The sequence below is a fragment of the Anguilla rostrata genome, chromosome 14 (assembly GCF_018555375.3).
Source record: "Anguilla rostrata isolate EN2019 chromosome 14, ASM1855537v3, whole genome shotgun sequence".
NCBI classification, from domain to species: Eukaryota; Metazoa; Chordata; class Actinopteri; order Anguilliformes; family Anguillidae; genus Anguilla; species Anguilla rostrata.
In genome coordinates this window covers 37252964-37275550 of record NC_057946.1, presented here as the reverse complement: position 1 = coordinate 37275550, position 22587 = coordinate 37252964, and the positions used below count along the sequence as shown (strand labels likewise).

The 22587-nt window shown below is 45.2% G+C and overlaps 1 protein-coding gene across 1 annotated transcript; it reads right to left on the bottom strand.

Annotated features, from left to right (window-relative positions):
* Positions 1–4803: 4803 nt before the first annotated feature.
* LOC135239015 (intelectin-like) lies at positions 4804–22015 on the bottom strand. Its single transcript, XM_064307327.1, has 8 exons — positions 21823–22015; positions 10695–10763; positions 9529–9597; positions 9188–9435; positions 6903–7061; positions 6558–6678; positions 6294–6397; positions 4804–5230 (listed from the first exon to the last, which is right to left on the bottom strand). Exons 1-8 carry the CDS (start codon positions 21977–21979, stop codon positions 5078–5080), a joined length of 1080 nt encoding a protein of 359 aa, XP_064163397.1. The 5' UTR covers positions 21980–22015; the 3' UTR covers positions 4804–5077.
* Positions 22016–22587: the final 572 nt, after the last annotated feature.

Sequence of the window (22587 nt, the reverse complement as noted above, 5' to 3'; positions counted from 1 at the left end):
CAATCAAGGTGGAAGAAGTAGGTGATATGTTAAAATGCTGTAGTTTTAGCAGAAGGAGTTCATGGTTATTGGTATCAAATGATTTCCTGAAGTCTTTGAATATGGCTCCAGTCATTTGACCATTGTTAAGAGCAGAGCGGATGTGTTTATTGAAGAGAAATGCATCTGATATCACAGAGTGTTTTTTCATTACATTTATTTGGCAGACGCTTTTATCTGAAGCGACATACAATAAGTGCACACCGAAGGTCATTGGAACATCTACAAAACACAGGTCCAATAAGGTACAATACTCATTATGAAACAGTTCATAGCCATGAACACATCATCAAGATAATGATACAAGTGCAATATAAGTGCTGGATGGAGGTACATGTAACATGAAAGTAGCACAGGAGGTACATGTGTAACATGAAAGTGCTATAGGAACATAGCAGAAGTATATACATGATAAGAATGATCCTATATTGGGAGTGCCCTGCAAAGTGGTGATAATCCAGGTATAGTTTGAAGAGATGCATCTTTAGACCACGGCAAAAGATGGGCAGTGAGTGTTTCATAGAGGAACAGGGAGTTTGTTCCCCCACTGGGGAGGGTGGAGGCAAGAACCGTTCACCCGAACGGCAAGGGGTGCACGTCGCCCTGCTGCAGCAGAGCAGAGTGGTCGAGCTGGCGTGTGGGGTTGAATCATGTCCTGTAGGTAGGCGAGGGCTGTACTGTTGGCTGCAGTGTAGGCGAGGGTCAGGACTTGGAACCTGATCCTGGCAGTGACCGGTAGCCAGTGGAGTGACCTCAGCAGGAGAGTGACACGTGAGAACACAATTCAGTCGGGCAGCAGCATTTTGAATCATCTGTAGTGGCTGTATGGCACAAGCTGGCAGGCTTGTAAGGAGGGATTTGCAGTAGTCAAGACTACTCCCTCCTTGCAAGCCTGCCAGCTTTTGCAATCCATATTGGAGAACGTTTAGGAGATGTTGACTGGCTAGGTAGCATGTGAGTTTCTTTGTAAGAATCCTTTCAAGCATCTTTTTTAAAAACAGGCTAATAGGTCAATTATTAGATGCTATTTGTATCACCGGATTTAAAAACTGGAGATATTAGGGCATATATAGGTCTGGTTATCAATGACTATGATTATAGTTTAGCCTCTGTTGTGAATATGATTCAATAGTTGACTAGCTAGCCATCTGTGAAACAAACATGCTGTATGACCATTGAGAGAGGAACTAGACAGACACGGTTGTTGCTAAGTGGTATAGGGATACGTGATTTGCTGGAATACTTAAATAACTTTTCCATTGCAGTAAAATCCCTTATTCTGAAATGCATGTTTTTATTACAATTATGCTTTTTGTTGGCAAGCCATTGTATAAGCAGGAAAATGACAAAGGGGCTGGGCCTATGCACAGTTTATGTTCATAATTTAGGTATAAATTAAGTGAGACACATTTTTTTAAAATCTAGGCAAAGATGCAAACATGAAGCTATTGCCATTTAGTTTGCAATGAGATCATCAGAGTCACAAATGTAAAACAGGTAAACCTACACATTTCCTGGATCATAACCTCGCTGACTACAAGTGTGATAAGTGGAACTAATAAAGAACTATTAAGCAAAATGTAAGCAGTGTACCCTGGAGTCTTCAAATCTATCCAAATTGGCTAAATTGTGCATTGCAGTAAATCATAAAATTATCATGTATTTTTCTACAAATCACCTGTTGTGACTCATGAAACTCACTTGTGCGTTATTTTCAAGTGGGAATTACTGTATTTTCACCATTATAGGGAGATGGATATCAAGAGATCCAAAAGCAAATCCAAAACCTCTCAGAACATGAATAAAATGCTTTTTTTCCCATTATAAAGCATTTAAATTCATCAATTTTTCATCACAGCCCCATAAGAAATGTTAGAATATGAACAAATGACATAATGCAAAAGCAATATAACACACTTCTGTACACTCACCAAATTATCTAACCATAAATTTTTGTACTTCATTAAAACACCACATTGTAATCTATAGTATGTAATCTTTTTTGCATGCCCAGGGATGACATTTGTCTGTAGTGTGTTTCACAGATGTCTCTAGTTTTTCTCAGATGGAAATTTTACATTCATCTAGCACATATCAGCAATTAATATATTTTAATATTTACTTTACCATTGAGACATTAATACACCATAGTGTGCCTTATGTACAATAAAATATAATATTCTACCATGAGGAAAGTGCTGGCAATGTTCTAGCTTCACAGCAGATTGGTGCATCAAACATAACACATAGCTGAGCCCCCTACAAACACTTACACTGCAGCAAGGATCATAAACTCTGGCCCTCAAATCCAAATCCAGCCCTGGTTTTCTTTTCTTCCGGGTAATTAGTGCTACTGATTGGCCAGACTGTCTTCACACCTGACTCCCAGGCAAAGGGAGGGTGGAAGACCAGCAGTTCTCGGCCCTCGAGGACCGTGAACTGCTGATCCCTGCACTACAGTATGCGACATGTCCTTATTAGAGAATAGTGTTAACCCCTTGAAAGACATGGGGCTCTATCTTACACTCGGCGCAAAGCGGCGGCAAGCGCAACTCAAGTGTCTTTGCTAGTTTCAGACCGACGCCAGTTGTCATTTTCCCGTCCAGCGCCCACGTTGTTTAAATAGCAAATGTACTTGCGCCCATCTGAGCGCCCATGGGCGTGTTGGTCTTAAAATGAGGTGTGGTCAGGCGCATTGTGGGCGCATTGCTATCTTGAGGCAGCGGAAAGCAATTGCGCGATTGACCAACAAAAACCTGGTCTTAAGTCAATGGCGCAGTATTTTACTTTTATTTTAAGGGCGCATTTTTAAGATAGTCATATGTGCCTACATAGGCAGGTGCACATGTCATACATGTCATAATGGTCATAATGGTTAGTCTATTATCTGATAATATTTATCAGAATTAGCTACCTACTACTTGGTAAATTTCCCTCAACTGCACGTTAACGCAAATATCTAATCAGCCAATCACGTGGCCGCAACTAAATTCATTCAGGCATGTAGACATGGTCAATACGATCTGCTGATGTCCGAACCAAGTCTCAGAATGGGGAAGAAAGGTGATTTAAGTGACTTTGAACATGGCATGGTTGTTGGTGCCAGAAGGACTGATTTGAGTATTTCAAAAACTGCTGATCTACTGGGATTTTCACGCACAACCATCTCTAGGGTTTACAGAGAATGGTCCGAAAAAGAGAAAATATCCAGTGAGTGGCAGTTCTCCAGGCGAAAATGCCTTGTTGATGGCAGAGTTCAGAGGAGAATGGCCAGACTGGTTCGAGCTGATAAAAAGGCAACAGTACTGCAAATAACCACTCGTTACAACCGAGGTATGCAGAAGAGCATCTCTGAACACACAGCACGTTGAACCTTGAAGTAAATGGGCTACAGTAACAGAAGCCAACTCGGTACTAGGGAGGTGTACCTAATAAAGTGGCCGGTGAGTGTATATTTGAAATATTTCAAACAGCAATACATATCGAGGAGGACATCATTGCCGTATTTGTGTATGTTCTATAGATCCCCCTCGTGAGAATCACTGCTGTCCCGCCTCCCTCGCTCTCTTCTGATTCACTCCCCAAATCCAATTCAGCCAGGAGAGGAGATGCCCTTGCCATGCTAAGTCCTTGAGATTAATATAAAATATGTTTTATTCACTAAGTACACTTAATGAAAAGATATACCACTCTGTTAACTACCTCGTTAGATTTCAGCACAACCTGCCATAAATAAAGGCTATATCTAACAAAACCTGTACTTTAAGATAATTTAAAATACAAAACTGCCATATTGGTGATGCTTGCCATTTCCTCAAGTGCAGAAAACGAAGAGTGCATGAATGCATTATTATAACAAGCACGAAACCGTCCAGACCCACGGCGCACCTGTACAAAGTGTCATGAGTAAAACTTGACTAACTGTATATCTAGCTAGCTATGGCATGTCCGCACCTCTGTAACGTTACTTGTTGTCCTCTGTGTGTCCATACATCTGTATCGATGGTACGCGCTAGGTGTAGGTGAAACGCTAACATGTTAGGGTTAGTTAAAGTAACATTAGGCGATAAAGCTGTGCTTAAAAATCTTGTGCCGTTCGAAGTGGTGATTTTGGGAGATGCACCTGCGCATGCATCCTACTAAACGAAGCACCACCTGCGCATGCATCCTACGAAACGTCCCTCTCAGATCGTCCATGAGTGAGTGAGTGAGTGACCACAATTTGCCATGCATAGCCCATGGCGGCAGGCAGTCATGCACGCCGTGGGAAAAAATGTTCATTGAAATGTGCACATTTTTGCAACACAAGTAAAAAGATATCTTATTGCTCAACTAACCTAATTGAGGAGAGCTGGCTATATCTGATGGTATTGAGTATATTATGACTTTATCAGTGTATGGTTAATGAAGGAAATTGAGACCAAAATCAGTGGGGAAATTTTCTGCCTCCTCAGTTTTCAGCTCAGCAGCCGCCACTGTTTGGTGCGATGCTGAAATCTTACCCTCCCAACCTTACCCTCTGAGAAGCTTTCACGCGTCTTAAATAAATCCCCTTTATGATTATTATTCACTGTAAAGGGATTAAATTCACATGTGAAATTGTCTTTAGGGGGTGAAAAGGAAGTCTTCCACTGAAAGGAGGCCATTTGGACATTTCTGGTTTAATTACTGGGCAAAGCTGCTTCACATTTCCATTATGGAAAATTCAGTATCAGTTTTTATCACCCATGAACTTACATTGAAAGGAAAATGTGAAAACATAAATGCTGCATAATTTCATATATTTATTCAGTTTTTACAATTGTACTGCCCAACACCAATTTTATATTCTGAAATATGAAAAACAGAACAAAGTGGATTACACATCACTTAAACCTGCTAAAACAGTTAAAACGTGAAGTAGTATCCTCCTTTCTCTGTAAAAGCCTAAATAACATAGAGAACCCCTTTTGACCTGTAATTAAGCAAAGATAGTAGAAAGAGATTTTCTGCAATGTAATAATAACGATGAAGAGTGATGGGGAGAAATGGTGTCTCTTCAGCGGTAAAACAGCAGCATGGCAGACTCAGTGATATCCCGGGAGGCACTCCATCTTTCGTGGGTTCCATAGCCGTCCCAGTCAAACGCAGGAAAATCCCCACACTGACGTGGTGCAGCTTGAGGGAAATGGCCCCCTCCACCCACACAGTACTGCAATACAACAGAAGAAAATTGGGCTGAAAGAGAGGTAGGTAGCAGCCAAAACAGAGCTGAAGCTGAGACAACTATGAAGCTGAAACCAGCTGAAGCTGATGCAGGTGAAACTGATACAGGTGAAGCTATTATAGGTGAAACTGATACAGGTGAAGCTAATGCAGGTGAAGCTGAAACTGTCGAAGCTAATGCAGGTGACGCTAATGCAGGTGAAAATGCCACAGAACTGTAGCTGACACTGAGCTGAAGGCCATGATAACTCATTTGTTCCCTACACACTGCAAAGGGAGGCTCCTTTGCTCTGAGCACTTGGAAGGTTATAAGTTTAGTAAATAAAAATATTATATAATAAAGATGCTTTCATGTGTGGTGATATATTTGCCTGTGAATGCTAATTAAATCAGGGCCATGTTTTCAAAAATGTAAAGAGAGCAGAGTGAGTATGCATGAGCATACGTGTTCATGTGCAGGCATTTCATTCATAGTTTTGATTTGTTTTTAGTTTTCCTTTAAATGAGGCCTGTGGATATTTTGTTTTCAAGCAAATCTCTACTATTAATTAAGAAATTCTACCTTACTTTGTAATTCAAATATTTCCTAATTTAATGTAGTGGGGAGCACATGGAGAAATAGCTCTCTGTTTAAATGAACTGTACACAGTGATGAACATGCCAGTTATTCCTTAGTTCTAACTCAGAGTAATCATGCCTAGCCATTATTATATACTCATACTTATGTAAGTATGTGATATAAAGTACACCATGCTATAAGCCGTCATATGTATGTCTTATGAAGCACACCATGCTATAAGCAGTCATATGTATGTCTTATGAAGCACGCCATGCTATAAGCAGTCATATGTATGTCTTATGAAGCACACCATGCTATAAGCAGTCATATATATGTCTTATGAAGCACACCATGCTATAAGCAGTCATATGTATGTCTTATGAAGCACACCATGCTATAAACAGTCATATGTATGTCTTATGAAGCACGCCATGCTATAAGCAGTCATATGTATGTCTTATGAAGCACAACATGCTATAAGCAGTCTTACATGTTCTGTGTTGCATCCCCTGGGACTGACTCCAGAGCAGATGGCCATAGCTGCCCTCTCAATGTTGAAGACTCGGAAAGTGATAAAACCTGCAGTAAACTCCTCTGTAACAAAAATGAGAAGAGAATGATAACATCTCTGTCTGTGTTGTCTCCATAAGCATATCAGTATGGGTTGTACTACACACATTACATTACATTAGCGGCCAGTCTGTGCGGTTTCTAATACACACACCAGGCTGTGCTGTTTCTAATGCTTTCATACCCCTTGGGAGTGGCCCATACAGATTTGCAGTAGTTTCTGCATTCCCAAAATCATACACTATAGGAACAGTTGGGCCTTTGTCAGTGTTGCATGTGCCCAAATTGAATCTCACAGGGTAGCGCTGAAACACAGAAAGAAAAACAGCATCAGCAAAACCCATTTTGACTGCTCTGCAACACACAAACACAGTTTCTTTATTACACAAATAACTATTTTATGTAATGAAGTTTATTTTGCAGGTTGTACTTTCAGCTGTTAGACAGTCAGCTGTTCATGGTTTTAAGCAAGTGATGCCTGACCAAATATATGAATAAATAAATAAATGCACTGTGTCAAATGCAATACCTTGAACAGCTGGTAGAGGTTTCCTCCCTGTAAAGTCAGGAATCTGGTCGCTGTGTGGTAGCGCAAGATGGACTTGGCGATCCATTTCTCCATTTCTGCATTGTTCCGAACATGCCACACGGACACGTCTTCCGCTGTGATGTCATAATACCCGGGGTTCTAGAACACGGAACCCACACAAAGATAAAAGCCAGTGTTGATAACTAGCTTTGATGAAAAACTACACGGGAGACTAATGGGATGGGAAGTCTCCACACAAAAATGTACCATAATGATGTGAATACCAACATATGTATCTTTATAATTCCAGCATGCAATACAACAGAGATAAGAACTTCCTTTCTCTTCTCCCATTTCTTCATGTTGGTCTTTGCCCTTCTTTTATATAAGGATCTCTTTTCTTTTCAACTGTACACTGTACTTTTGGACAGGTTGTCTTTATGAACCCGAGACAGGAGGAAGGGCCAGTTCTGTCTGTGGTCAGTACTGCAGAAATGTGGAACGGCCAGTTCTGTGGGGGATGGGTGGGGGTGGTCATTACTGTGAGAGAGATCAGTTTGGTGCAATGGGTCAGAACTCTGATATGGGCAACTACTGTGAGAGGTGTCAGTTCTGTCAGAGTTGTCCGTACTGAGACATGTAGGTACTGGGAGAGGTGTCAATGCTGTCAGAGGGGTCAGTACTGTGAGATGGTTAGTTCTGTCAGAGTGGTCAGTTTTGTGAGAGGGGTCAGTTCTGTGAGATGGGCAGTACTGTGAGATGGTTAGTTCTGTGAGAGAGGTCAGTTCCGTGACAGGGTAAGTTCCGTGTGATGGGTCATCATTGTGAGATGTGTAAGTACTTTGAGAGGGGTCTGTATTGCGAGATGGTTAGGTCTGTGAGAGGGGTCAGTTTTGTGAGTGGGGTGAGTACTATGAGATGGTTAGGTCTGTGAGAGGGGTCAGTATTGTGAGATGTTAGTTCTGTGCAACGGGTCAGTACTGTGAGATGGTCAGTGCTGCAAGTTAGTTAGTTCTATGAGATGGCCAGTGCTGTGAGGTGGTCAGTTCTGTGAGATAGTCAGTGCTGTGAGTTGGTCAGTACTGTGAGTTGGTTAGTTCTGTGAGGTGGTCAGTTCTATGAGTTGATTAGTGCTGTGAGATGGTCAGTGCTATGAGAGAGGTCAGTTCTGTGAGTTGGTTAGTGCTGTGAAAAGGTCAGTGCTGTAAGAGAGGTCAGTACTGTGCGATGGTCAATGCTATGAGTTAGTTAGTTCTGTGAGAAGGTCTGTGCTGTGAGTTGGTTAGTTCTGTGAGGTGGTCAGTGCTGTGAGTTATGAGTTAGTTTTGTGAGATGGTCAGTGCTGTGATTTGATCAGTGCTGTGAGTTAGTTAGTTTTGTGAGATGGCCAGTGCTATGAGTTAGTTAGTTCTGTGAGATGGTCAGTGCTGTGAGTTGGTTAGTTCTGTGAGTTGGTCAGTGCTGTGAGTTGGTTAGTTCTGTGAGATGGTCAGTGCTGTGAGTTATGAATTAGTTCTGTGAGATGGTTTGTGCTGTGAGATGGTCAGTGCTGTGAGTTGGTTAGTTCTGTGAGATGGCCAGTGCTGTGAGTTGGTTAGTTCCGTGAGAGAGGTCAGTACTGTGAGATGGTCAGTGCAGTGAGTTGTTTAGTTCTGTGAGATGGTCAGTGCTGTGAGTTATGAGTTAGTTCTGTGAGATGGTTAGTGCTGTGAGAGAGGTCAGTGCTGTGAGATGGCCAGTGCTGTGATTTGGTTATTGCTGTGAGATGGTCAGTGCTGTAAGAGAGGTCAGTACTGTGAGATGGTCAGTGCAGTGAGTTGGTTAGTTCTGTGAGATGGTCAGTGCTGTGAGTTATGAGTTAGTTCTGTGAGATGGTTAGTGCTGTGAGAGAGGTCAGTGCTGTGAGATGGCCAGTGCTGTGATTTGGTTATTGCTGTGTGATGGTCAGTACTGTGAGATAGTCAGTGCTGTGAGTTACTTAGTTCTGTGAGATAGTCAGGGCTGTGATTTGGTTAATGCTGTGAGATGGTCAGTGCTGTAAGAGAGGTCAGTACTGTGAGATGGTGAATTCTGTGAGTTGGTTACTTCTGTGAGACGGTCAGTACTGTGAGATGGTCAGTGCTGTGAGTTAGTCAGTGCTTTGAGTTAGTTAGTTCTGCGAGATAGTCAGTGCTGTGAGTTGGTTATTGCTGTGAGATGGTCGGTGCTGTAAGAGAGGTCAGTACTGTGAGATGGTGAGTTCTGTGGTAGGTGTCAGGTCTGAGGGGCAGCAGTGAGTGGTTCACCTTGTAGTCATCAGAGGTGGCAGCCTCAGGAGACCCAAAGGTAACCTTGTTGCTCCAGGTTCCGTCCCCCTCCGGCCGATTGGGGTCGTCGCCCTGCTGGCTGGACCAGCGATCCCCCAGAGTGCACTTCCCATACAGGTTATTCTCATGGACGCTGGCCACCAGTGTCCAGCCCCCACCCGCCGTGGTCATGTCACAGAATGCCTCGTACCGAATGCCATTTGTGGTATTGAGGTAATACAGCCCATCTGAAAAAATGCCATTTCACGTCCATTGTTATTAGGAAAAGACTTTCTGACGCAATTGTTCCTGCTGGATTCAGGTTGAAAATAGTTGCATACCGTCATGAACTTTATATTTTTCTTTGAGCTCTTTGCAGCTCCGGGCGACATATTGGATCTTGTCTCCTTCTGCATTGTTGACAATATACAGGAGAAAAAAAGAACAGAAGAAAAAATGCATGATCAAATAATTAAACAGCCAAATTGCAATCATCTCTGCAAAGTACAGAATTAAGGAATTTAGACTATTTAAATGTTTCCAACACTGTAAATGCACTACCCTTTCCTTCCACAACTGTTTCTAAACATTCTACTTTAAAATAAGTGTTTAATTTTTTTTGAAAAAAATGGACATACAGACATTTTTCCCCTTTTTTTCCAAACTCCTGGCAGTCAATAAGCAGCAGGATTTGGTACCCAGGTGCATATGTGTTGCTCTCACCTCCAGCACACTATTCAGCAACTGCATGACAGATGCTTTGATACAAATTGTTCTATCAAGCGCTATCAAACTAATTTCACCCATACAATCACTCACAATTCATTCATTTCAATACTACAATGGAGTTGAATATTTTAGGGTGGGGCCATTGTAGAAATATAAATGATAGGTTTATAAATCTGCAGAGATAACACCTTAGACAATGTTCACTGTAAGACTGAATAAACTGTGAAAACACAGCGTCAGGTCAACAAATGCAGTCAGAATAAGGTTAAAGACAACTGTGTGAAGTGCAATCGATTTGTGTGTGTTTCCTGCTCACTTATATCACCAAAGATGTGTGTTCTTTGTGCAATTGATAGGTAAGGGGAGAGAGATGCGTGAAAGTGCACTCCGAAGCAGGGGAAGGGAAAGTGTTATTGAATTTGTTATGAGAATAAATTACTTATTTAGAAATACTGAGAAATATTGCACTGTGTATTTTGTTACTACTTTTTCCATTTTTTGTTTTGTCTTGTTTTTCACATTTTAGTGGTTTTTCTCAGTGTACCTGTAATATTCCTTGCTGTGTTTTCCCTTTAGCCTATATACAAAGTAACCACTATATACTAGAAATTAAAATCTTGGAATGATTCAGTTGTGTCCTGTTTCAAGAAAATGGCAAACAGTTTCATAGCTTCTAAAGTCTTAATTCCTATAAAATGGGTAGTAAACATTTAAAAAACACATTAGTCACTAAAGACACTGAAAGCTCTGCATTAGAATACTTTGGACATTTGCTTACCACATTTAGAATCACATAGGTAGGGCTCCAATAACAAGGACATCACGAAAATGGCCCAGTGTAGCATCTCTAAAAGAAACAAAGTTCAGCTGACGTTTATTTTATTTAGCTCACTTATATGTTATCAATAATTCCATTTAGTACTTATAGCACCTATAACCATCATCAATCTCATAATTTCCATGAAATGAATGAAATGGTTTGCAGGACAATTGATTGTATCTGCGGTCTGGGTGAAAGGGTTGTGTAAAATAAGCTTGTATGCAAGAATATTCCTGTATTTATTATGGCAGGTTCTGTGATTTTGGGTTAAATAAAGAGGTATCAGACATTTCTTTAGGGAAGCAGAGGAAGTAAATAAATTACAACCCTGCCTCTTTTTCTTCACACTGATTCCTCACTTTTATTTCTGTGTAATTGCTATTCAGCTGCACACACTTTTTTACTTTAACTTCAGCATGATGTATAACTCAATATTACTAGTCCATATTTACTAGGGGTGTGCAGAGACATCATTATCTGTATCTGTATCTGTATCTGTTCAACCAACAAAATTATCTGTATCTGTGTTTGGATAGAAGACAGGAAGTGGGCGTGGATTATACAGGAAGTCACGTTAAATCAGGCAAATGTATTTTTTAACCTAATATTCATTGGCAATGCAATTGTTGTGCCTTCAAAGCATCAAATTGATTTAATATTGGCATATAATTAATCATGAAATATATTTACACATCCTCATGCTGTACTTTTCATCTCTCTCTCTTTTTTTATTTTTAACCAAACTAAGTTTTATGAACACTGTTCATTATAGCCAAGACCTATGACTGATACATATATCATGTTACATCTTAAATGGCTGAATATTGACTAAAATACAAGGTAAAACGTCGGTTTTTTCAATATTTCGACTGGGTTTTTTTTTTAATGGAGGAAATTAACACATACAGCTAAAAAGTGGATCTAAGCTTCATTTTGATGTATAGGTTGCGGGGGTTTGAAAGAAATCCAGCTGCCACACCAGGTTTGTGTCTCGCTAGCTCCCGCACCTCCTCCTCGATGCGAGAGTTCCCCTAAGTGATAGCCGGGAATGGTCAGGTCTCAGCCCGCTGCCTGCTGTGCGCTGACTCAGTGGGGGCAACTACATAATATAGCGATCACTTTTCGGTAATGTGTAGTAAATGAAACGACTAGTTAGTGAAATCAAAGTCCTATGTTGCAAACAGAATGGGCATTTTTATCTAGTGGCCATCCACAATGATTTGAATCGATTTGAAGAAACATAATGGCTGACGCATAGAACTTGCAGCGCAGTGGCTCAAAGTTTGTTGGTGTGTGTAACTGGTGCCCCCCACCCCTCTCTCTCTCTCTCTCTCTCTCTCTCTCTTCCCATGTAACGTTAGATAGAGGTTATGAGATACATCCCTAATATTTACAATATTTTCTCAGATTTATCCATGTACTGTACATTATACTTCCATCGCACCACATGGCCCTTTCCTTCCAAAAGAGCAAACAAAAACAAAATTGGGTTTGCTAATTTAGCAGTATAAGAGACCAGAGTATAATGTTGAGTAGGAGGATATGTATTATTCATGTAAACACACAAACGGTTAGAGGGGCAGTTACAGAATCCATTGCTGACCGATATTATGCGCGAATTTGAACGGCTTGTATTAGAGTAATACAGTCATTTTAGATAAAATAAACGGCATAGTGATTTTCAAAAGGGTGAATTACCTATACCTAGCAACTTTCAAGTCTTGTAGAGTGTTTTCCCACACCGTTTCAGCATGAATGGCAGTGAATGACGTGTCTGGACAAAATGTAAACAAACACGATATCTCAAAAATAAGGCAATTTTGGGAAAAATGGTTGAGGTTTATGTAAACTATGTGGCCGATGTTGATGGCCACTGACATGTAGTAACACTGGTGCGGTCCTTTAACTTTTTTCATAATTACGAGATCCTGATTGTAATATACTGGATGATTATACACTTAATTACTTGAAATAAGGAGGTCTGTCGGTAACGTATAGCTGGCTTGCTTTATTTCAACTTCAAGCCTGACACAATACATCAGCACTATGATACAGTACACTTCCGGGGCACAACTGCGGTTCCTTTGTAGATGGCACAAGTATTCCACAGACAAGGTAGTATAGCTATGCAAGTATATATACTATGATACTGATCTCATAATTACGAGATCCTGATCTCGTAATTATGAGATTTTCTCGTAATTAGGCTACAAGATCTTTTCTCATAATTACGAGATCCTGATCTTTATATTTGCTGATAGACCTAGCTGACATCGTTTTCTGGAGTAAGACAGAAGCGGATAGGCCTGTATCATTGATTTACTGCCTCTGTCTCTACCGAACACAGATAAGATCTCATCATTATGTAAGTATTACTGCTCAAAATATTTCGGTTATATACGTTATTTTTGAAATTGAGTGTCTTTAAATAGGTTAGTGGTATTTTATTGGATATTTCACACTGTAATGTAAGCGTTCGTTAGAAGTTTAGTAGTTTTTGTGATGCATGCAACAATGAGAGTTGGAACATTGCCAGAACGTGGTGGACGGTTGTTTTCGTGTCGTCCCATCCCCATTCAAGAACACAAACGAGAGCACAGAGTATAGAGTTGGAAGGAACATAGCCAAAACGTCCCCTCCCCATACAAGAAAACATGAGAGTATAGAAATAGAGTTAATTATTACACATTTAGGTACTGTACCGCATTGTGTGACATTATTTCTCCATAATTTTTTAATATCAATGCTTCATCTTAAACCTTCATAAGAGGCTAATTTATATGCTTTATAATGGACAAAAAGCATTTTATTCATTTTTGGAGAAATTTTGGATATGTCTCTGGACCCCTAGATATTTTAGACCACCAAAAGCTTGTAATTCCCAATTGAAAATTATACAATAGTGAGTTTCTTGAGTCAAAACAGTTGATTTGTAGTGAAGTACGTGAATATATTGTGATATGTTGTGTTGTGACAGCAATGCATAATTTAGACATTTTGGGTAGATTTGGAGAGGCTGGGTACACTGCTTAGTGTTTGCTTCATAGATCTTTAGCAGTTCTACATATCTACCCTTAAGATTTTATGAACTTGTGGTCAAGAAGTTTTTGATCCAGGACATAGTTTAACCTGCTGTATCTTTCAGTATTTCATTGCAAACTAAAAAAGAGCAAATTCATTTTTGATTTTTTGCCTAGACAATTGCATTTGTAGCACTTTATTTCTTCCAAAATTATGAATATGAACTAATCTAAATGGCATGGTATTTCTTCATTTAAGCTATTTTTCAAGTCTCTGTGGTGTTCTCATCTGAAGTTAAAAAGCTTTAAATAGGGTACCCCCTAAATGGGCAAGGATTGGTCAGATTTGGCATGTGCACTAAGGGGTTAAGTTCAGGAACTGTATTGTCACACGTGAGTGTTACAGGTGCAAATACGATGTGAACACATGCCACTTGACAACTGAAAAGGCTGACAGAATCCCTTATCATATTGCTTATTTCACTCAAACAGGATATGCTTTAATGAGCTCAAGATGTAAGGGATCGTCCCTGATTAATATGGGTTCACTAGAGTCAAGTGCAAACCACGTTGGGGAGATGTGAGAAAAAGAGACACTTATAATGAGATTAAGCAATGATCCCTTCAAAACACAGCTCTCTGTGTTAGTAATATTATTCCTCTGGTACTTTGTGTTCATGGTGTTCAGGCAAAGCCTCATTCTGGCACAGTGGTTTGCTGTTGATATAATGCTGACTGTGACAGTGAAGCCTATTTACAAACAGAACATTTTAAAAATCCACCTCTCTGTCAACCCGAGAGCAGCACCTTACAGCCTAGCTAAGTTTAATGGAATAAGCTTTTACTGAGAGCAGTTTACAGCCTAGCTAAGCTTAATGGAATAAGCTTTTACTGAGAGCACCTTACAGCCTAGCTAAGCTTAATGGAATAAGCTTTTACAGAGAGCAGCTTACAGCCTAACTAAGCTTAATGGAATAAGCTTTTACTGAGAGCAGCTTACAGCCTAACTAAGTTTAATGGAATAAGCTTTTACTGAGAGCAGCTTACAGCCTAGCAAAGCTTAATGGAATAAGCTTTTACTGAGAGCAGCTTACAGCCTAGCTAAGCTTAATGGAATAAGCTTTGTGGCGTGGATCTCAGCCTAAGCGGCGTAAGCTGAACCCGGCCGCCAGACAATCGATTCAGGACCCGGGACAGCGCCGGAGTAAGCAACCCAGCCGCAGGACCCTGGAGAGCGGCACGCTGGAAAATCACCAGCTCCCTGATTGCCGAGCTGCACACCTGCAAGCACAGAGGAGACACAGCTGCCGCCACTCCAGGGAACTGGGCTGGGCACATAAAAGAGGGCGCCTAGCTCCCTTGGGGAGCGCCGTTAGGGAGTGCTGCGAAGCACCACGTTCGCTCTGTTAACCTGTATTCTCATTGTATTTCAGAATCCGGTTGAGACGCGGGAACGTCACCCTTCAGAAATTAAAAGAAGGACTTCTCTTGCTGTCTCCCGGACAAAGATAACCCCGCAACTTTTTTTGTTCATTTTATTGTTAAAAGGAAACTTTGTTTTTGCGCATAGTATGGGGTTACGCGTGTAGGTGATAATAAAAAGTCAGATTGAGTTAATTTTTCTAAAACCTCCGCTCTGTGTGTTCTCTGTGCCGCCCACCTGCACCTCCACACCCAGTACGATGCCACAGCTTTTACTGAGAGCAGCTTACAGCCTAACTAAGGTTAATGGAATAAGCTTTTACAGAGAGCAGCTTACAGCCTAACTAAGGTTAATGGAATAAGCTTTTACAGAGAGCAGCTTACAGCCTAACTAAGTTTAATGGAATAAGCTTTTACTGAGAGCAGCTTACAGCCTAACTAAGTTTAATGGAATAAGCTTTTACTGAGAGCAGCTTACAGCCTAACTAAGTTTAATGGAATAAGCTTTTACTGAGAGCAGCTTACAGCCTAAGATTAATGGAATAAGCTTTTACAGAGAGCAGCTTACAGCCTAACTAAGTTTAATGGAATAAGCTTTTACTGAGAGCAGCTTACAGCCTAACTAAGGTTAATGGAATAAGCTTTTACAGAGAGCAGCTTACACCCTAACTGTCATGGTCCTGTGTTCCTGTCTGTGTTTCCCTTGTTGGGCCGCCAGATGGCGGCACTTCTGTTTTGTGTCCTGCTCCCCTCCTGTTAATTGTATGATTGTTTCAATTGTCTCGTTATCCCATCATGGTTCCCACCTGTGTCTTGTTATCCCCTCCTTCTGGTTTGATTGTTTTTTGAGTTCACCTGTGTCTTGTTACCCCTTGTCTATTTAAGTTCTCTGTTCCCTTGACTCGGGTGCTGGTTCCTTGCGTTTGTTCTGCCTTGCGTTTGTTACCAATGTATGTTCAGTCCATTTATACCTGCCTGCGTTTGTTACCCGTTTGTGTTTTGTTCCTGACCCGTATGTATTTTCTGGTGTTTCTTTTATGTGTTTGTTTCCGATGTTGCAAACTGTATGTACCTGCTTGTTCCCTTGTGCTCTGCCTTCCCGTGTTCTGCCCCGCCTGTGTTTTTGAGTTCTTGTTGTTTTCTGTTTCATTAGATTATTTTTTGAGTTTGTGTTTTAGCCCATTGTGGCCTTATCTGTTCCTTGTTTGTTCACCTTGTGTTAGTAAAGTCTTTGTTAATTTTCCCTTTTGAGTTTGTGTTTTTTTCCCTCTGCGTTTGGGTCCCCCCTACCCGGACCGTCACCCCCCCCTACCCGGACCGTCACAGAAGGAACCAGCCAGTGTGGGACCCAGCAGAGGTGTTTTTTATTTTTTATTTATTTATTTATTTATATTTTTTTTTTGGTTGTTCGTTGTTTGTTTGTTTATCATGCCACCGGGGTGGTGGAGTGACCCGGAGGACTCGCCACCCAGCGACTGGGAGTCCCTCGCCCTTGAGCTTCCCAGTGCCCGGGGTGGGCGGTCACGGAGGCGCCGTGGTCGGGCTGCCTCCCGGTCGGCCAGACCTCCAGCTGCCCAGCCAGCGGTTCCCGGCCCTGCGTCATTCGAAGGGACTCGACTGGCGATCTTTCCAGGGCCTGGCCCGCGGGGGTCCCGCCGGTCCCGTCCAGCTGCCCAGCCTGGTTCCCTACGGCTGTGGTCTGTGCTCCTGTCCCCTGCCCAGCCCAGTCGGCAGGGCCCTCGGCCTGCTCCACCCCAAGTCCAGGAAGGGCCTTCACGGCCTGCTCTGCTCCAAGTCCCGGAGGGGCCTTCACGGCCTGCTCTGCCTCAAGTCCCGGAGCGGCCTTCACGGCCTGCTCTGCCTCAAGTCCCGGAGCGGCCCTCACGGCCTGCTCTGCCTCAAGTCCCGGAGCGGCCTTCACGGCCTGCTCTGCCTCAAGTCCCGGAGCGGCCTTCACGGCCTGCTCTGCCTCAAGCCCCGGAGCGGCCTTCACGGCCTGCTCTGCCTCAAGTCCCGGAGCGGCCTTCACGGCCTGCTCTGCCTCGAGCCCCGGAGCGGCCCCCAGATCCGCCTCGAGCCCCGGAGAGGCTCCCAGATTCGCCTCGAGCCCCGGAGAGGCTCCCAGATCCGCCTCGAGCCCCGGAGAGGCTCCCAGATCCGCCTCGAGCCCCAGAGAGGCCCCCAGAGCCGCCTCGAGCTCCGGAGAGGCCCCCAGAGCCGCCTCGAGCTCCGGAGAGGCCCCCAGAGCCGCCTCGAGCCCCGGAGAGGCCCCCAGAGCCGCCTCGAGCCCCGGAGAGGCCCCCAGAGCCGCCTCGAGCCCCGGAGAGGCCCCCAGAGCCGCCTCGAGCCCCGGAGAGGCCCCCAGAGCCGCCTCGAGCCCCGGAGAGGCCCCCAGAGCCGCCTCCAGCCCCGGAGAGGCCCCCAGAGCCGCCTCCAGCCCCGGAGGTCCCGCCTGCTCTGACCCTTCCGCGGAGGCCGCCTGCTACACCCAAGTTTCGGGCTTTACTTGTGCCTCGAGCCCCGGGGGGCCTCCGGAGCCGCCTCAAGCCCCAGGGGGCCTCCGCAGCTGCCTCGAGTCCGGGGGCCTCCGGAGCCGTCCAGAGCTCCGGAGAGGCTTCCGGAGCCGTCCAGAGCTCCGGAGAGGCTTCCAGAGCCGTCCAGAGCCCCGGAGAGGACAACGGTCCCTTCTGTTGTCCCGCAGGGGCCGCCGCAGACTGCTCTGGCCGCCCCGCAGGCTAAGCCACCTGCCTTGCCCCCTAGCGTTCGTGCTCCCCTGGCGTTCGTGCTCCCCCTGGCGTTCGTGCTCCCCTGGCGTTTGTGCTCCCCCTGGCGTTTGTGCTCCCCCTGGCGTTTGTGCTCCCCCTGGCGTTTGTGCTCCCCCTGGCGTTTGTGCTCCCCCTGGCGTTCGTGCTCCCCCTAGTGTTCTCGCGCCCCCCAGTGTCCGTTCTTCCCCTAGTGTTCTTGCTCTCCCTAGTGTCCACACCTTGCCCCTGGCGTTCGTGCTCCCCCTGGCGTTCGTGCTCCCCCTAGTGTTCTCGCGCCCCCAGTGTCCGTTCTTTCCCTAGTGTTCTCGCTCCCCCTAGTGTCCACACCTTGCCCCCTGGCGTTCGTGCTCCCCCTGGCGTTCGTGCTCCCCCTGGCGTTCGTGCTCCCCCTGGCGTTCGTGCTTCCCTAGTGTTCTCACGCCCCCAGTGTCCGTTTTCCCTCTAGTGTTCCCCCGTCCTCCAGGGTTCGTCCTTCCCCTGGTGTCGTCGCTCCCCGAGTGGTCGTCACTCCCCCGGTGTCCGTGCTCCCCCAGTGGTCGTCCCTCCCCGGTCTCGTCGCTCCCCCCAGTGGTCGTCCCTCCCCGGTCTCGTCGCTCCCCCTGGTGTCCATTCTCCCTTTGGTGTCTGTCCTCCCAACCGTGTGTCCGTGTGTTCCCCGGCCCCCCTGTCTAATTGTCTGCCCGCCTGTTTGTCTGTTAGTCTACCCGTATGTGTGTCAGCCAGTTTGTTGGCCTGTTTGTCTGCCCCCCAGGCCGTCAGCCCATCGGCCAACGTGTTTGCCCGTCTGTCTGCCTGTCTGTCTGTGTGCCAGTCCGCGTGTGTTTTGTCTTGTTTGCCTGTGTGTCAGTCCCTATGTCAGTTGTTGGGTTCCCCCCTCGCCTTCCCTGTCTGCCTGTCCCTTTGTGTGTCCATCGGTGTCGCCGTGTGCCTCCCCGCCTGCTTGTCCCTGTGTCTGTCTTTTTAGGTCTCCCTATTGTGCCAGTATCTGGCAGTCTGTTTCCCCCTCAGTCTTGTCCAACCCAGTCCAGTGTTGTCGTGCCCCGTCTCGTTGCTGTCCTGTGTCCACCTCGCCCCAGTCCAGTCCTGTATGTCTGCCTTGCCCCTGTCCAAGTTCCCCCTGGTTTCCTGAGTTCCCCCTGGTTTCCTGAGTCCCCCTGTCGCCCGAGTACGGGCCCTGATTTTCCCCCGAGTCGCCCGATGTGCGGGCCCTGAGTTTCCCCCGAGTCGCCCGATGTGCGGGCCCTGAGTTTCCCCGAGTCGCCCGATGTGCGGGCCCTGAGTTTCCCCCGAGTCGCCCGATGTGCGGGCCCTGAGTTTCCCCGAGTCGCCCGATGTGCGGGCCCTGAGTTTCCCCCGAGTCGCCCGATGTGCGGGCCCTGAGTTTCCCCGAGTCGCCCGATGTGCGGGCCCTGAGTTTCCCCGAGTCGCCCGATGTGCGGGCCCTGAGTTTCCCCCGTGTCGCCCGAGTGCGGGCCAGCCCTGAATTTCCCCGTGTCGCCCGATGTGCGGGCCCTGAGTCTCCCCGTGTCGCCCGATGTGCGGGCCCTGAGTCTCCCCCGTGTCGCCCGATGTGCGGGCCCTGAGTCTCCCCGTGTCGCCCGATGTGCGGGCCCTGAGTCTCCCCGTGTCGCCCGATGTGCGGGCCCTGAGTTTCCCCGTGTCGCCCGATGTGCGGGCCCTGAGTTTCCCCGTGTCGCCCGATGTGCGGACCCTGAATTTCCCGTGTCGCCCGGGTTCTGCCCAGCCCTGAGTCTCCCGTGTTGCCCGGGTCCTGCCCAGTCCCGAGTCCTGCTCCCCCGTCTGAGTCCAGTCCCGAGTCCTGCGTCCCGTTCTAGTCCTGAGTCCCGTCCTGTTCCTGTCCAGTCCTGCTTCTGCCCTGAGTCCTGTGTCCAGTCCTGTTCCTGTCCAGTCCTGTTCCTGTCGAGTCCTGTTTCCAGCCCCGAGTCCCTCTCCAGCCCCGAGTCCCTCTCCAGCCCCGAGATCCCTTCCTGTCCACTCCAGCCCCGAGTCTTGTCTTGTTCCGTTCCTGTCCAGTCCAGCCCCGAGTCTTGTCTTGTTCCGTTCCTGTCCAGTCCAGCCCCGAGTCTTGTCTTGTTCCGTTCCTGTCCAGTCCAGCCCCGAGTCTTGTCTTGTTCCGTTCCTGTCCTGTTCCTGCCCCAGTTCTGTGTCCAGTCCCTGTTCCTGTCTGAGTCCTGTTCCCTCGTCAGAGTCCGGTCCAGAGTCTTGTTCCTGTGTTCTGTCCCTGTTCTTGTCTTGTCCAGTCCTGAATCCGGTCTCCAGCCCCACCCTCTGTTGACTCCCTCCCGGGTCGGCCTCCTGGGACGTCAGGAGCCGTCCCTTGGGGGGGGTACTGTCATGGTCCTGTGTTCCTGTCTGTGTTTCCCTTGTTGGGCCGCCAGATGGCGGCACTTCTGTTTTGTGTCCTGCTCCCCTCCTGTTAATTGTATGATTGTTTCAATTGTCTCGTTATCCCATCATGGTTCCCACCTGTGTCTTGTTATCCCCTCCTTCTGGTTTGATTGTTTTTTGAGTTCACCTGTGTCTTGTTACCCCTTGTCTATTTAAGTTCTCTGTTCCCTTGACTCGGGTGCTGGTTCCTTGCGTTTGTTCTGCCTTGCGTTTGTTACCAATGTATGTTCAGTCCATTTATACCTGCCTGCGTTTGTTACCCGTTTGTGTTTTGTTCCTGACCCGTATGTATTTTCTGGTGTTTCTTTTATGTGTTTGTTTCCGATGTTGCAAACTGTATGTACCTGCTTGTTCCCTTGTGCTCTGCCTTCCCGTGTTCTGCCCCGCCTGTGTTTTTGAGTTCTTGTTGTTTTCTGTTTCATTAGATTATTTTTTGAGTTTGTGTTTTAGCCCATTGTGGCCTTATCTGTTCCTTGTTTGTTCACCTTGTGTTAGTAAAGTCTTTGTTAATTTTCCCTTTTGAGTTTGTGTTTTTTTCCCTCTGCGTTTGGGTCCCCCCTACCCGGACCGTCACCCCCCCCTACCCGGACCGTCACACTAACTAAGTTTAATGGAATAAGCTTTTACTGAGAGCAGTTTACAGCCTAGCTTAACTTAATGGAATAAGCTTTTACTAGGAGCACCTTACAGGCTAACTAAACATAATGGAATAAGCTTTTACAGAGAGCAGTTTACAGCCTAGCTAAACTCAATGCGATACCCCAAATGGGAGCTGAACCCACAACCTCAGAGTTATAAGCCCAGTTCCGTAATCATGACGCTCCTCTGTCCCTGTCAGGCAGGGTACATGAGTAGTTTCAAAAAATTTTGAATTTAAGAACACTGATTTTAACTGATTTTAATTTTTTTAACTATGATATTATATTACATTAGCATTTTAAAACTGTAAATTCTGTACTTTTTAATTTATTCCCTGTCTCACTGATAATTTTATCGATTTGAATTTGTTGGATGTGAATTCAAATCATATTGTCCAATCCAATCACATGCACACATCACGAATGGAGCACCTTCTTAACCATTGGTGATGTGTGCATGTGATTGGATGAGTATTGGTGTCTGCCATAGGTGGCTCAATCTCATGTCATCAACTGAAATCTTCATTCTTTGGCCATTCTCACAGTTATCGATAATGATTAATTAATCATGAGGGGCGTGTATCTATGTACATCAGTGTGATCTGAGGCACAAGTGTTGTGTGTTTGAGAGAAGGACCGTGAACTGAAATGGAGGGAGAAACAAAACGGGCCTCGTTGCCTCTCCAAGTCTGAGATTACTGAACAAGTTAGGAATCACAAAATGCACAAAATGAACATCGTAATCATTTGACAAAACAATCCACTTTCCTTGACGGCCAACACAGACTCACACTAAATAAAACCAAACACTGCCCAGATGATTCAGCCTTACTTGGTCTGAAGATCCCGAATTCGGTTGTCGGCCTAGAGGTGTGCGGGTTCCGTGTGGGGCTCCTTGAGCTGGTGCTGTGTTGTTCCAGCGCAGAAACAAGCCGCTTCGCTGTGGAATGAAGCTTTGCTTCTTGTTCACAGTGCAGGTCTGTGCCCATTTTTATTCTCACAATTGCGTCACATGGTTGGTGATATACCCAATCATAAAGCTGTTAGAACTGCAAAAGGGCGTAACTGAGAACATTAACTTGGATCCAAGTTAAATAAACTATGCATAATCAGTAGCCTATGATTCAGTCTTTTATTAAGCCAACTTCAAATACCCAAGTGAATTTTTACATTTCGCGTTATTTCTCTTTTTATTGTGCATTATGTAGATAACTGATACAAAAAATCTGTTATTACATTACATTACAGGCATTTAGCAGACGCTCTTATCCAGAGCGACTTACACAACTTTTTTTTTTTTTACATAGCATTTTACATTGTATCCATTTATACAGCTGGATATATACTGAAGCAATGCAGGTTAAGTACCTTGCTCAAGGGTACAACGGCAGTGTCCTTACCCGGGAATCGAACCTGCGACCTTACCCACTGTGCTACACTCCGTCCTATATGTTATGAATGGTAAATGGACTGCATTTATATAGCGCTTTTATCCAAAGCGCTTTACAATTGATGCCTCTCATTCGCCAGAGCAGTTAGGGGTTAGGTGTCTTGCTCAAGGACACTTCGACATGCCCAGGGCAGGGTTTGAACCGAC

What these genes read in the sequence shown, in the direction of transcription:
- LOC135239015 (XM_064307327.1), bottom strand. Translation starts at nt 21,979, where the DNA reads ATGGGCACAGACCTGCACTGTGAACAAGAAGCAAAGCTTCATTCCACA. An exon ending in ACCTCTACCAGCTGTTCAAG is followed by an intron (nt 6,679 to 6,902) that starts GTATTGCATTTG and finishes TCTGTGTTTCAG; the next exon opens with CGCTACCCTGTGAGATTCAA. An exon ending in GTATGGGCCACTCCCAAGGG is followed by an intron (nt 6,398 to 6,557) that starts GTATGAAAGCAT and finishes TTTTTGTTACAG; the next exon opens with AGGAGTTTACTGCAGGTTTT.